Genomic DNA, 14,625 nt, shown 5'->3' with positions numbered 1-14,625 from the left:
AGGAGATTGGGGTTCGATTCCCGGTCAGGGCACATGCCTGGGTTGCGGGCTCAATCCCCAGTTGGGGGCATGCACAAGGCAGCCGATCAATGACTCTCTCATCATTGATGTTTCTATCTCTCTCTCTCCCTCTACTTTCCTCTCTCTGAAATCAGTAAAGATATATTTAAAAAAAAAAAAACACAACCCAAAAAACCTCACTAGCACCCACAAGTTATAAGAATGAGTCCACACCCTCCCAGGACACTCAAGGCCCCTCCCAGGATAGCATCCTGCTATATGGCCCACTGCTCTTCTCTGGCAGCAAATTCCTGCTCATACTCTGAGACCCAACCCAAGTGTCCCCATCTCTGTGAAGACTGCCCTGACCACCCTACCCTCACTGTCCTTCCTCTGTTCCCATAACCCCTGGGCTTGCCTCCCAGCTTTCACTGATGATGCAGGTCTGAGCAATCAGCTGTGGCCATGGTCCCCTCCCCTCCCTCACCAGGCACTCCTCAAAGGCAGGTGGATCCTGAGACACTTGGCACAGGGCTTGGCACACAGTAGATGCTTAGAGTATGTTGGTTGTAAAAATTAAGACAAAAGTATCTCATCCACCAGGACTGTGGTAAAAACCCCATAGAGGAAAGTCCTCGGGGGAGCAGGAAGCCATGCGCGGGAGGGAGCGGGGCAGGGGCCCCCAGTTACCTGTTTCTGGCCTGTGCCATCATCATCCATGCCGTGCTGGGCGGCCATGGCAGTGGAAGTGTGCAGGGTGGCGGCATCGAAGGGTACTCTCTCCACATTGGCGATGTGGCTGGAGAGATAGGTCAAGCCCAGGCCATCCGTCTGGTCGGGGTCCCGCCAGTTCTTGAAGAACTGCTTGAACAGTGGGGTCTCACCGCCCTCAGGAAGGACAGAGACCTGAAAGGGGCCAGGGAAGAGCAGGATGTGGCTGGGGTGGGCACCCCAGGACAGGGACCACCCAGCAGGGGTCCTCAGGAGCCTCAGACACCTAGTCCACACTGACGGGGAACACCCATCCCACCCCAGCCCTTTCTCACCCAAACTGAACCCCCCTCACTCTCCTCCCTGACTCCAGACTCACCTGGGTCTGCCTGGGGTAGTTCATCTTGGAGATGAAGTCAGAGGCCGTTTTGAGGGCAGCCTTCCTCTCCTCTGTGTTGGCCTGCTTGCCTAGCAGCGGATGGAAAATCAGGGGCCTGAGCTCAGTGCTGCACCCTGACAGTCAGTGGTCCAAAGAAAGTAGCAGCCAAACCTCCCTGCTTACTCTTCTTAGACTATGGACAGCCAAGGTGAGAGGCTCCCAGAGCTGACCATTCCTAGAGCCCCTGCTGACCAGTCGGGAGTCCTGGCTGATGACAGCAACCACAGCCGCTGTCTTAGACAATTTACTGTGCATGTATTTTGTGCTCAGCACTATACATAGGTATTTTCATTTAATCCACATAATAACCCTCTGTGATAAAGATCATTATTGTCTTATCCCCATTTACATATAAGGAAACCGGTATCTTCGGGAGGTTAAGATGCCAGCCCTCAGTCCCCAGTCTTCTCAGGGCCAAGGCTGAGGAGCCCAGATGATGATGATGATGATGATGATGATGATGATGATGATGATGGGCACAAGTGCTCAACTCTCCCTCCGTCTCTCTGCCATGTCCTGTGCACCCACTGCCTCCCTCCCCTTCGGGCCTCTTCCTCTGGACTAATCACAGAGCATCCAAGGAAAATGCTGATGCATCCGCTCAGAAACATCTGGGCTGGCGTTTCCCCGGAGCCTCCCAAAACCAGCACCCAAGACAGTCCACGAAGAGTTCCACGGGCCCCTAGCACAAGCGTTTCTCAAACAGAAACCAGACCACCTTCATGAAAAGCCCCAAATACATTAGCACGTTAAAGGCACCTTACAAGTCCTGCGGTAAACAAGCCTGTGAACATAATTTGACCCAGTGTGGACCAGAAACTTATTTGAACACAAAGCTATATATATATTTTTTTTTACATATTTTTTTATATGATGCCAATGAACTTCTCCGAGAATGGGTGTTATGACACATTTGGGTAACACTGGTTTTAGTCCAAATAGAAAGTCTGAGACCCAGAGAGGCAAGTAAAGTATCCAAGATCACACAGCAAGTCAATTTCAAAGCCAGAGCTTTAGCTCAGCTCCTGATTTCCACTGAGGAGCCTGCTGCCACTGCCTCGAGGTACCTGAAACGCTCATTCTACTTTCCCTCTGGAGCTGAGAGCCTGCAAGACTGCAGGAGTTCCCACCCAAGACCTGATTAGAACCCTTCCCCAGCCCCCAGTACCTTTCCAGACAAAGATTTTCCCGTCTTTGCCATGGTCCAGGACGAAGCAGTCCTCTGACCTTAAGGCCCCCTGGGCGAAGGGGTTCTCATCAGCCACCAGCGACACTGACATGGCGCCTGCACCATTGGAGACCTAAGAGGACAAAAGGGAGCCCAGAATGTGAGCCTCAGCCTGCCCAGAGGGCACCCCAAAGCCAACACATGGGTTGGTCCGCATCCTGGACTTGCGCCCTCGGGCTCTGAGGCTCGCTCAGGTTTTCTTTCTCCTTTGCTGCTCTGTCAGCGCCACATCTGTGACCTACACACAGGTGTAACATGGCAACGGCACACGGAAAGGGCAGGGGGACAAAATGCAGGCATGCGGGAGGCTCAGGAGAAGAACTGTACAGTTGGCTGAGAAGGCTTCTCATCAGGAAATAAATAAGTAATAAATTAATTAATTAAATTAATTAATTAAAAGCAAAACCGATCTAAATGCAATGTGGTAGTTTGGATTGGAATCTAGAATAAAATGTTGGGGAAATCTGAATAAAGTCTGTAGTTTAGTTAATAGCGTTGAACGAATGTTAATTTCTTAGTTTTGACAAATGTGCCTGGTATGTTCAACGTTAAGGAGATGCTGGATGAAGTGTATATGGGAACCCTCTGTACTATCTTTGCAATTTTTCTGTAAACCTAGTAACTATTCCAAAATAAAAAGTTCATTAAATTATTTTTTAAAAGTGTACCATAATAGTTAAAATTCGAAAGGTTGACAATACCCACTGTGGACAAGGCTCTGATAAACAAGCACTTTCAGACCCCCGGGGAGGTCATTTGGGAGCCTTCCAGGGTGCAGTTTAGCAATAATGTGTGTCAGAACCTTAACTAATGAGTGTTCTATACTTATTGAGTACTTAGTATGTGCCAGCACTCTACAAAGCAATTTATATAAGTGATAACTTATATAATAGAACTCCTTTAACCCTTGCCACAGCCCTATGATACTTCTACTACTATCTACATTTTATTCACATGGAAACCAAGGCACCGAGAGGTGAAGTAACCTGCATACCTACAAAGTACCAGGCCTGGGATTCGAACCCAGGCAGTCTAACTCCAGAACCAGTATTTTCAATCACCGACTCACTGTTCAGCCTGTGCCCACGCTGGGAACTTGCTCTACTGTCTTACTTAGCACAAGTGCACAGAGGGACTGTTTGCGATTGGAAAGGTGTAAACATCCGCTAGTGTTCATCCTTAGGGATATGCTGAAACTCTTATACTCCTAAAATAGACCACCATAGAGCTGCTCTAAGAGCCAAGTGGGCCTCCAGTATAGAAAGATAGTCACGATCATGTTGAGGGGAGAAAGGAATGCCACAGGAAAGCACGAATAGATTGGATCCATTTGTATCAAGTAGAGATGGAAAAGTATATAATTAGACACAGAAAGATGTAATCTGGACTTTCTTTCACCAATTGCTAACCATGTAACCATGGTAACTCATGGAGAGGGCTGGAAGAGAGGCTGTTTTTTCCCCAACTGAGTATTGTTACTTGTGTAATTAAAACACATTTTTAAAATAGGACTGGTTATCTTAAACCAGTAAAACGGCATTGACTTCTATTTTCTTTATATATTTTTAAAATTTTTATTGAATTTATTAGGGTGACATTGATTAATAAAATTATATAGGTTCCTCTGCCCTGACCAGGTAGCTCAGTTGGTTAGAGTGGCGTCCTGGTACACCAAGGTTGTGGGTTTGATCCCCGGTCAGGGCACATATAAAAATCAACCAATGAATAAGTGGAACAATAAATCGATGTTTCTCTCTCTTCCTTCCTCTTTCTCTCAAATCAATAAATTAAGAAATAATAATAATAAATAAAATTATATAGGTTTCAAATGTACAATTCTATAATACCTCATCTGTATGTTGTATCTTTTTATATTTTTGAGTATTGCTTGCTATTTTATTTTCACAGTGAACATGTATTACTTTATAAAAACAAAAATCACTAATATGGTTTTTCTTGTGTGGTTTTGCTTTTGAGGTAATGAGAATCTGTGGCCCATTTTGTTATTTCACCACAAATAAGCCCGGGGCACAACATGAATGTCACAGTTATGTGGGGCTTTCTCTCAGAGCTCAGCCACCAAGCCAGAGTTCCTTAGCTCAAGAGCACCTTCAGTTCAGTTCTTAAAGTCACAAGGAAGAAATTATAAATAAAGTCATTAACCATAACCCCCTCCTCCAAGCACATGCTCATTTCTGTAGTATGTCTCCAAGTTCTTTCCTAAAACACTTTGCCATCAGTTTTCTCTGTGGACTCCCAGAAACACTGCAGTTGATTTTACTGCCCTTCTCCCCACTTTATAGACTAGGAAACTGAGTCTCAGAGGGAGGATCCGTGCTGCCAAGATGAACATGGCACAGATGTGTCTGCAGTCAATGGCTTTCCTTGTTCTTGGTGCAGGAGGGGAAGGAAGTAGATGGGTGTCCGTTGGAGACATACAAAAGCTGAGCCCCCTGCCATACCTCCCAAGCATGGTAGCTCAAGGTCCCACTCGGTGGAACTCAGGAGGGCCAAGTCCCCCACCTGCCAGTCCTGACCCCAGGGGACAGAGCAGCCTTGGCTCACCTTGTAGAGCTTGGCCAGCTTGCGGTTGGCTGCGTCTTCCTTGGGTGTGTCCTCAGTACCCTCCGGCAGAGTCGGCTTGGAGCCCAGCACCTGCAGAGATGGAGAGAGGGAAGAAACGGTGGCCCTGAGCTCCCGGCAGCCTCCTCCCCCAGGGAAGGGCTTAGGTTCCTGACAAGAGTCCTCTCCCTGGGTAAGCAAGGACCACATGGGCATTCACAGCGACCCTCCAGCTAGGGGAAAACCCCACCAGAGGCAGCCTGCATCTCTTCACATGCCTCTTGTGTGCAGAGCTCAACCACATCTGCCTGTCACCTTGTCTCCAACAGTTTCAGAGAACCCCTGCTCCTCTGCCTCCAGGACGGTCCTTCACATATTTACTCTCCCATTTCCTCCTAGGCCTTCAAAGAGCAGTAACTACAGCTATTGAACACACCTTCTGCGCCATGCCTTTAAGGGATCCCATTTAATGCTCACACCCACGCTAGGCGGCACAGATTATCACTCTCACCTCACAGAAGAGGAAACGGAGGCCCAGAGAGACGGAGTGGCTTGAGCACACAGCCATGAATTGGCCGAGCAGAATGTGAACCTGTACCTGCAGAGCCTATTTTCACTCCTCCATTCTGGCTACCTCTACCTCAGCCGCCCCAGCTACCATCCCTCCCAAGCCATGGTTGTGTCCAGGCTCCTCCTCATAAGCACCTGCTGCTTGCTCTTCCTAAAAACTGGAACTCAACACCCCCACACAAGCATGCTCTCCCCCCTTTCCTAGTGCATTTTACCTCTATTGACATGTTCACGAGGCAAAGTGGCTGATGATCATATCATGCAATTGACTAAATGGGCCATAAACTCCCAGGAATGGTCAGAAGAGAGAAAGAGGAGACTGGGTCTCGGTTGTATTTTTCTGACCTGGCTCCAGAACCAGGCTTGCCCTCAAGAGAGGCTGAGACCTTCTTCCTCAGCTCCTTTGGAGGACCTGGCCCTCCCAGCTGGAGGGTGTGGCTCACAACCCCAGCAAACACCAGGTCCTGGATTCCAGCCCACCTCTCAGGGGAGTCTGGGAGTTGTCGGGGGAGCTGCTCTTCCCCACTTCCTAAAGAGTTCCAGCCGGTAGAAAAGCAAATTCAACTCAAAATTGCCTACTAAGTGGAAGAAAGTAAAGAGCATCCTGTCTCCACACTCAGCCCCCACCCTGCACGCCTAGGATGTGGCTGTCAGTACCTGGAGCATTGCCTCAGGCTCGGCGCCCTCCTCAGACACGTGCAGTCGGGCCCGGCCACTCCGCTCGTTGTCCCGGATGCCACTGGACACCTGTATGGCCTTCAGCCTCTCAAACCGGTTGCTTTTGGAGCCGCACCATTGATAGATATCCTGTAAGACAGGGACCCACGTAAGGCAGTGCCCCAGCCTTCATATAAGCCCTGCCCAGTGACAAGGTCAGGAAGAGATGGTGGGGTGTGTGTACACTCCCCCCTTGTTTTCTACTTAAGCAAGTGAGGGGCGGTGAAGCGTGCACATGCACACATCCAAGCACAGTGGGTGTGATCCAAGTGCACCAACGTATGTGAGTACATGGCTCTGGATATGTTTTTTTTCACAGATACAACTACACAGAGCATGTGTATAAAAATGTTTGCCTGCTTCCGGGAGTGGAAATTGGTACAATCCATTTGGAAAACCATCTGGCCATAGCTACTAAAGCTCAGTATATCGATATCCTATGAGCCAGCAATCCCTCTCCTAGGAATATACCCAACAGAAGTGCATCCAGATGACCAGCAAAAGACCTGTGCAAGAACATCAGAGGAGCACCACATGTAATAGCTCCAAACCAGAAACCACCCCAAGTACCCATCAACAACAGAAAGCATAAACGAACTGTGGCATATCCAGCCAATTGAATCTTAAAGAGCAAGGGAAATGATCAACCTACAATATGGGCGGATCTCAGAAATGGAATCATTGAGCAGAAGTCAAACACAGCCCAGCCAGGCATGGCTCAGTGGCTGAGCATCGACTTATGATCCAGAAGATCACGGTTCAATTCCCGGTCAGGGCACATGCCCGGGTTGCAGGCTCAATCCCTAGTGGGGGGTGTGCAGGAGGCAGCCGATCAATGACTCTCATCACTGATGTTTCTATCTCTCTCTCCCTCTCCCTTCCTCTCTCTGAAATCAATAAAGATTTTTATTTTTTTTTAAGTCAAACATTAAAAAGAATGGTTTCATGTACATAAAGTTCAAAAATAGGCAAAACTACTCTGTGCTGTTGAGAGTTCAGGATGGTGGTTATCCTTGGCGGTGAAGGAACTGGCAGAGGATAGGAGGGCCTTCTGGGGGCCAGTGATGTTCTGTTTCCTGGTCCAGGTGTTGGTTACATGGTGTATGTTCACTTTGTGAAACCCATAGAGCTGTGCACTCAGGATTCACACACTCTTCTGTGTGCCTATTATACTTTAATAAAAAGTTTACACTAAAAAACTGTTTGCCTGTGTTTGCATGGACATTACACCAAGTATATATATGAGGTTGGGGTGCAATGTCTGCCCACATTCATCTGCAGGTATGAGGGCACGTGGGCTTGGGAGAAATGGGTACAAAGCCTCACACATCTGTAAGGTGGGCCTGGGTAAGCTCATCCCACACACTATACAAGTGTGCGTGTGCAGCTGCATGTATGACACATATATATGTGGGTCCTTGAACAACACACTCAAGTCTACATGAGTAGGCATTCATAATGGTGCCACGCCCATGCCTGGTGGGCAAGAGTCTATCGTTTTTGCACATGCCTGCTAGGCATTTTTAAGTGAGTGACTATAGGTAAAAAGGTACACGAGATGTGTATATGAACACAAGATGTCAAGGAGTATATATGGCAATCGAAGTCCGAGTACACTGTGCAGGAGGTCTGTGCTCATAAGCATGACAGGCTTGAGTCTACACTTGTAGGAGTCTGAGTGCCGGGCATGTCTGTACCTAAGTCTTTGCAGGTGTGTCTGACTCATGGGTAGCACACGGGGCTGCTGTGCACGGGGCTACTGTGCCCATGGCTTTCCCTGTCTGTGTCTTTGCATGTGTTAACATGGGTGTGTCTACCTTCCCAGAGTCAGGCCTGGACAGGCCAGGAGTACTTCATTGTCCCCTGGGAAAGGGCAGGGGAGGACTCACATTGCCCAGGTCCAGGATGAAGCAGTCGCCAGTGTTGAAGCTCTCCCAGGACACGGGCACCTCAGTGGCACGGACCACACGCCGTCCTTTGACCTGGAAGAGTCTCTGCACCACCACCTCGTTGGGTACCACATGCTTGAATCCTGATGCCACGCCTCCTTTCTGTTGGGTCATTGAGACAGCGTCAGAAGGGGGAAAGGGTCCAGAAAATCAGATATGGGGGAAATAATAGGGTTGAGCTGAAGGAAATTCTGGCCTGTGGACTAGAGGCCTTCCAGCAGATTCCGTACCACTGCATCTTGCTGTCGCCCCTTTGAATTTCATACTCCACTAACAAGACCTCTGGGGCTGCTTTCCTGGATCAAAAAACCGCAAGCATTCCTCTCTCAAAACCAGGATGTTCTAAGGAACCCTAGGCCCCAAGATGTTCTTCAAGAAAAGTGTTGCATGAGGGTAGAGGAGGAAGGGCTTCCATTAAGGCCAGAGACACAGCCACCCCATCCAGGCCCCTCTTTGCTGCCTCACTTTACAGAGTGAAGCCAACTCTGACCCCCCACATGGACTCCATGAGAAAAGGGGACAAAGGAAACAAGTTTTAACCAGGTTCATATTATGTCTGCACACAGTAGCAACATGGAAGTGTTTGTGAAATGATAATGCCCACTGTGCTGGGCATTTCACATGTGTCATCTATGAGACAAGTGTCATTATCCCCACCTTACAGATAAGGAAAGTAGAGCCCAGAAGTGAAGGGACTTGCCCAAGCTAGGATTCAAACCCAGGTGTGACTGAATCTATAGGTTCTTCCCCCGACATGAGGCTTTCTTAGAGCAAAGGCCACTAGGGTCACCCAGGATGAGTGGTAGGAACAAGTCACTGTTCAGAGCAGTCTTTCAAGTAGAAATGTTATTTTTCCTGTTGTAAGTGGAGTGTCCCCTGGTGTCCTTTTTTGATGCCAGCATAAGACCTTTCAAGAGCATCCCCTTGGGCTCAGCAGGGCTGCCAAGGTGTTCAAAGGGTCTTTCCTTCTGCCCTACATCAAGGGCCCTTCCCTGGGGAGCAGGTGAGGAAGGGAAGCTGGGGGGAAAGATGAACCACCCTTCCCTCACCTGGTAATGACTGCAAAGGATGCCACTCACAAAGTCCTTGCCAAGGGCTGGGGCACCTGCTTTATGGACATGTAATGTGGTGCTCACAGCCCCGAGGTAGAGACTCTCATTACTCCACTTCACAGGCAAAGAAACTGAGGTGCAAAGAAGTAAAGTCTGGTGCCCAGGGTCCTAACTAGTTGGTGGCAATGCTGGGTTTTACCCCCAAGCTCACTGTTCCAGGGACCTAGACACTCCCAAGTCTGCCAGCCCAGTAATTCCTGAGTATCTGTGGGCAGCCCTGACCTGGGACTTCATTCAGCTGGAGGTAAAGAGACAGTGGATCTAAGAAGTTTGACTGTTTCCATGGACTCCTCAGAAATGAGGAAATGGGGGAAGAGAGAGATCCTTAACTTCGTTTTCATACATCTCTAAAATATTTTATTTGTTCAAGCATGCCTTCATTTGTTACTTTTAAAAAAAGAAACTTTTTTTTAAAAGGTTGTTTTGTGTCATAAATCTTGGTTCCAATAAATTCTCTGTATATAAATTTATAAAATCAAAGAATACTTGATTTCTAATCATTGTGGGCATGCATTTCCTAATCAATTAATTCTCCTGATCTAGAAAATTAGACTTGAAGAGATAAGTTAACAAAATAATGAAAGCAACCTCTTACAAGACAGTGGATATACAAATACAGGGGGCGGGAATTTTTTAAAATTTTTACTATTTGTTCTATAATCTTTAGGATTGATTATTGCTTTGTATGGTCTAATCATTAGGTGGGTAGAAACTGGCACCAAATTATTTAAACAGAATTTAATAGGCTAAATTGTTTTAAAAGCCACTTTCCAAATTAAAGTAATGACACATACATATATCATACATATAGATAGTTCTATATCTATATGAATATACATATCTATATGTTCACATAGAGAGAGAAAAAAATTATCCACCAGTTGGTGTACTACTCCAAGAGTAGAATCATGGGGGGCTTTTACTTTTGAAAACCTGTATTTCTATAATACTTGACATTTTACAATATGCTTGTATTACCCGTATAGTCAAAGGAAAGGGGGGAAACTATAAAGATTTACACTTTTTAAATGTTAAACTATTTATAAAACAAAGAAAAACATAGCGATTGGGGCTGGTCCCCTCCACCCTCTAAATGCAGAGTCCCTTATCTAAGAAATGGGAAAGAGGGCAGGAAGGGTTCAAGTGATTCTGTGAGTTTCCCACTGTGCTCCTTGGGGCCAGGGGCTTCTAGGGTCAGCCAGCCCAGATTCTGTTTGAACAAAGGGTTTCAAATAACCCAGCCCCAAGGGGTCGAAGAAATAGGAGGAAGGGAAGGAGGAGGAATCAACAGATTCTGAAAAATGCAGTGACCTTTAAAAGGATTTGGGGGTTGCAGAACAAGATGAGCCATGCCCTGTGACAGCCCCTTCTAGTAGCTCCTGTCCCCTCCCTGCCCCTTCTCGCACCCGAGGACAGAATTGGCTCTGAGGTGCAGGCTTTCACAGGAACAAGTCTTGCATAACAAGCTCTGCTTCTTGGGATCTATAATTGATGAGGGCTCCAGGCCGAGAACTTTGGGCTGGGCCTGCCAAGTGCGGGGGCAGCAGGAGGACTTGTAGAAGGTGGAAAACAGGACAGGCTTGGGACCTCACACCTGCACTACAAGCCAGGGCCTTTCAGGACTAACATCTTAAATCTGGACCTGGGCTGGGAACCCATTCCTCAGAGTATGGCCCAAGAATATCCTGGAAAAATCCCCAAAGGGTGGGGGAGGCTTGCTAATGTACAGATTCCTAGGCCTCTTCTGAGCTAAGATCACAGACCAAGGGGTCTTGAAATGTCCACTCTGAACCAGCTCTGTGCTAGCCCTTCACACTCAGATTTGAATCCCAGCTCCGACACTGACCAGCTGTGCAAGGTGCCCTACTTGTCCACACAGCAGCATCAATAAGCAGACACTGACTGTTGTTACATAATCAGTAAATGTTTGCCAAATGAGTGCCAAGTGGGGAATGTGTGAGAGCACACACGCAGAGACACCCAACTGGCCCAAAGCCTCAGAGGGGTGGCCTTGGGACGGGAACCTGTCTCTCTGGCGGCTGGTCAAGTGTTCTTTCCACTTCCTGCTCTGGGAGCTGCAAAAAGGCCAGGCAATTCCCCAGGTCAGTGTCCTGAGTCCCAACTTTCTCACCTCTCCTTCTTCAAAGTACGATGGCCCCAGAAGGGGGAGAAGAAGAAGGTAGAGCTGGACAGCTCAGCAGGAGCAGCTACGGGAACGGGGTGCGGGGGGGTGGGGGGGGCTGGCAGACAGGGGGCGCTAGTGAGCCCCAGAGAATCCAGCCCAGCTGCACCCAGCCCAGGGCGGAAACCCTGTTCCCAGGGGCATACCCTGCCCTTCCCTATCTCAGTCCACTAGCGCTTTCCCATTATTCAATTTCCTGTGCCTCACCTGAGCAGACAGGGTCATCACCCTCTGACACAGAGGACCCTGAGGCCCAGAGAGAGACAATGACTTCTACAAAGCCACACAACACATCAGTGGCACAGGCTTGGCTGGAGAGGCAGGTTGGTGTAGTGAAAAGAATGCTGGGAGTCAGGAGATCTGGGTTTTGGTTCCAGCTCTGGGACTGACTTGCCGCGTGACCCTGGGCCAGTAACTTAATCATTCTGTGCCTCAGTTTCCCCTCCATCCCTGAAAATAAGAGATTTGGACTCTGACATTAATGCCCATCTGCCTGTCAGAGCTTGTGATCCCCTCCCTATCCTGACCCAAGAGAACCTCAGCTTTGCAAAACTATAGCTTTTCCTGAGCCCTTCCAAGGTGCCAAGCCCCATGCAAGGCACCTTCACCAAATCTCCTCAGGCCTGAAGGACAGGTATAACTGGCTCTCATGTAACCGAAGAGGAAAGGGAGGCTCAGGGAGGCCAAATGGCTTTCCAGAAGTCACACGGCATATTAGGACACAGTCTCTCAGGGCTCCTAGCTTGGTTTTGCTCAGCCCCACACGGCTGGGGGCTGGAGGAAAGAGATCTGTGTTGGCTCCAACTCTTCAGAGTTCAAGCTCAAGGGGGATTCTAACGAACAGAAAGAGGAATGTGTTCGAGTGCCCTTTCAAATACCTAGCATGGGACCCTCTGTTGACAGGGCGTAAGAACTAAGGGGTGCAGAAACAGGACTAGGCTCAAGGCCAGGACAAGCTGGGGGCTGGGTTTCCACCCATGGCCCACCCCTTTCTGCTGGGGCTAGGAAAACAACCCTGTAAAGTGATGGCGAATGTTCTTCTCTCCATTTTAAGATAAGGAACCAGAGGCTAAGAAAGGGAGTGTCACACAGCTAGGAAGGGTCCAGGACTCAAACCCAGAGATGGCCAGCTCCAAAGGCTGAGCTCTGACCTATCTGCCCACATCACCCCACGGGCTGAAGGGAGAGTGGACCTGAATGAGTCCTGCCATTGGTACATTTGTCCCTGCCGCCAGTGACCCACCTTGTATTTGAGGCCGGACTTGAAGTAGCCAAGGAAAGTGGGCGACTCGAAGCCCTGGACCTCGCGGTGCTGCACAGCCCGACCATTCAGATAGTCATCCAGCTGCACGGTGAAGATGGCAGCCGCCCCGCTCTCGTCCTGGCTGCATTCATTGCCTAGGGGACATAAGAGCAGCATAAGCCTGGCTTCCAGAGCAGTCCCAGCCTCCTTTGGAGGAGGAGGAGCCCCCAGCACTGCACTGGCCTGGCTAGAGAAGCTGGGCAAGCCCCTGACTTCTGTGAACCTCAGTTAACCCATCTGTATAATGGGGGAGATGGGGACTCCATGGTCTCTAAGAGTCTTGAACTGGGGCAGGCTGTCTCTAAAGTCTGTGGAGACGGAATCTCTAGCAGAGGACCTGGCACATGGGGCTGCCTGGAGACCACGCCTCAAAGGGCTGTGCTTTGTGGGGGTGGGGTCTGGCCTCACCCAGCCAGTAGTGGAGGTCGTACTGCAGGTTCCCGTTCCTCAGCTGCACCGTCTTCAGGATCACATAGGCGTCGCCTGTGAAGAAGTCTCCGTAGAGGTTGGGGGGCACAGGTACCAGGTCAAACTTCTCCACACGCCAAATCTGCAGACCAGGCTCCTTCCCTGCCTTGAGGAACTCAGGGTGTTCCACCACCATGCTGCTGGTCTGGAAGAGACAGGGCGGAGCCTGAGCAGGGGCAGAGGCCCTGGCGGGGAGAGACCCCAGGCACGAGGGAGGGTGGTTTCTAGCACCAAGAGCATCTCACTTGAGCCTCTGACTCTCTCCACCCCCGAGACAAGTCTAACTCCTATGAGCCCTGTCTTGATGAGTGAGCAAACTGGGCAGTTTAGGCTCCAAACCCCATCCTTGGCTAGTGTCTGCCTCTTCCACTCAGCCCTCCAATGATGGAGGGACAAAGGACTCTACCCCTTTTCTTCCCTTCTTAGTGCCAATTAGTTGGGACAGCTGAGGCACAGAGAGGTGAAGTGACTCTGCCAAGGACCCCCAGCTAGGAAATGGCGTAGCAGGAATTGCCCCAAGATCTAAGAGTATGGACTCTGGGACCATGGGGAGACCCCTTCAGATGGAAATGCTAAACCTGGGGGTCCCCAGGGGCTCAGTATGTTCCTTTCCAGCATCCTCAGTGGCTCTTTGAACTAGAAGGGTCCTAAGAGAGCTCATCATTCAACCCCATTCTGCAGCTAGGGAAACTGAGGCCCAAAGATGGGAGGAGACTGGCTCAACATCACACAGCCTGTTTGCTTTTGCTTCTTTGGAAGTGGGAAGATTTCCCATGCCCCATCCATGTCCCCATCACACCCCCAAGAGGGGTCTTACATGACTTAGCCCAAGTGGCCTCCTGAGCTGTCTGCCTCCTCCCTCCTGCCCCCCAGCACCCCACCCCCAAGTTCCATTTCTTGTAAAAGGCAGAGAGGATGCACCCAGGGTCTGCAGGAGCCTGTTGGGAGACGAGGTGGTTAAGGATGGGCCAAAGGCTGTTAGACATGCAGGAGGGCTAGAGATGGAGCAGACTGGGACTGTTAGCCTGAGGCCAAAGGGCAGAAATCAGCAGGCACAGGTCACCTGGCCGGAGGACAGGTCTGGTGGGAGAGGTCAGAGAAACCGACAGAGAGAATCAGGCAGGAGGGTGGAGAAACACAGAAGGGAAACAGGAAAGAGGAAAAACCAGACTGGGCAGAGGAGACATCAGAGAGGAGAGAATAAATTATCACAATGGTGATCAGCAGGCAGAGGTGAGGTCATCCAAGAAAGAGGGAGAGAACATGGAAGAGGGAGAGAGAAAGCAGGTGAAAGGAACCTGCAGTGAAGAACTGAGAAGAGGGAAGGAGTGAGGTCAGGCACAGGGAAGGAGACACTCGGCAGGAAAAGAAGAAATCAGGTGGC

At 49.5% G+C, this 14,625-nt stretch overlaps 1 protein-coding gene across 4 annotated transcripts in view; it reads right to left on the bottom strand.

The window, feature by feature from the left end:
* Positions 1 to 14,625, bottom strand: part of GSN (gelsolin) — a 51,519-nt gene that overhangs the window by 9,635 nt on the left and 27,259 nt on the right. For all 4 annotated transcript variants that reach the window (XM_081151805.1, XM_081151806.1, XM_081151804.1 and 1 more), the window contains 8 exons: positions 13,182 to 13,386; positions 12,714 to 12,868; positions 8,117 to 8,278; positions 6,168 to 6,317; positions 4,944 to 5,033; positions 2,319 to 2,451; positions 1,091 to 1,179; positions 691 to 906 (listed from right to left, as the gene is read on the bottom strand). In XM_081151805.1, coding sequence (XP_081007931.1) covers positions 691 to 906; positions 1,091 to 1,179; positions 2,319 to 2,451; positions 4,944 to 5,033; positions 6,168 to 6,317; positions 8,117 to 8,278; positions 12,714 to 12,868; positions 13,182 to 13,377 — 1,191 coding nt within the window. In that variant the 5' untranslated portion in view covers positions 13,378 to 13,386. The remainder of the gene's footprint in view (positions 1 to 690; positions 907 to 1,090; positions 1,180 to 2,318; positions 2,452 to 4,943; positions 5,034 to 6,167; positions 6,318 to 8,116; positions 8,279 to 12,713; positions 12,869 to 13,181; positions 13,387 to 14,625) is intronic.

Source organism: Miniopterus schreibersii (assembly GCF_964146895.1).
Source record: "Miniopterus schreibersii genome assembly, chromosome: 11".
NCBI classification, from domain to species: domain Eukaryota; kingdom Metazoa; phylum Chordata; class Mammalia; order Chiroptera; family Miniopteridae; genus Miniopterus; species Miniopterus schreibersii.
The sequence above is the reverse complement of the archived record's forward strand: the minus strand, read 5'-3'. Positions and strand labels throughout refer to the sequence as shown.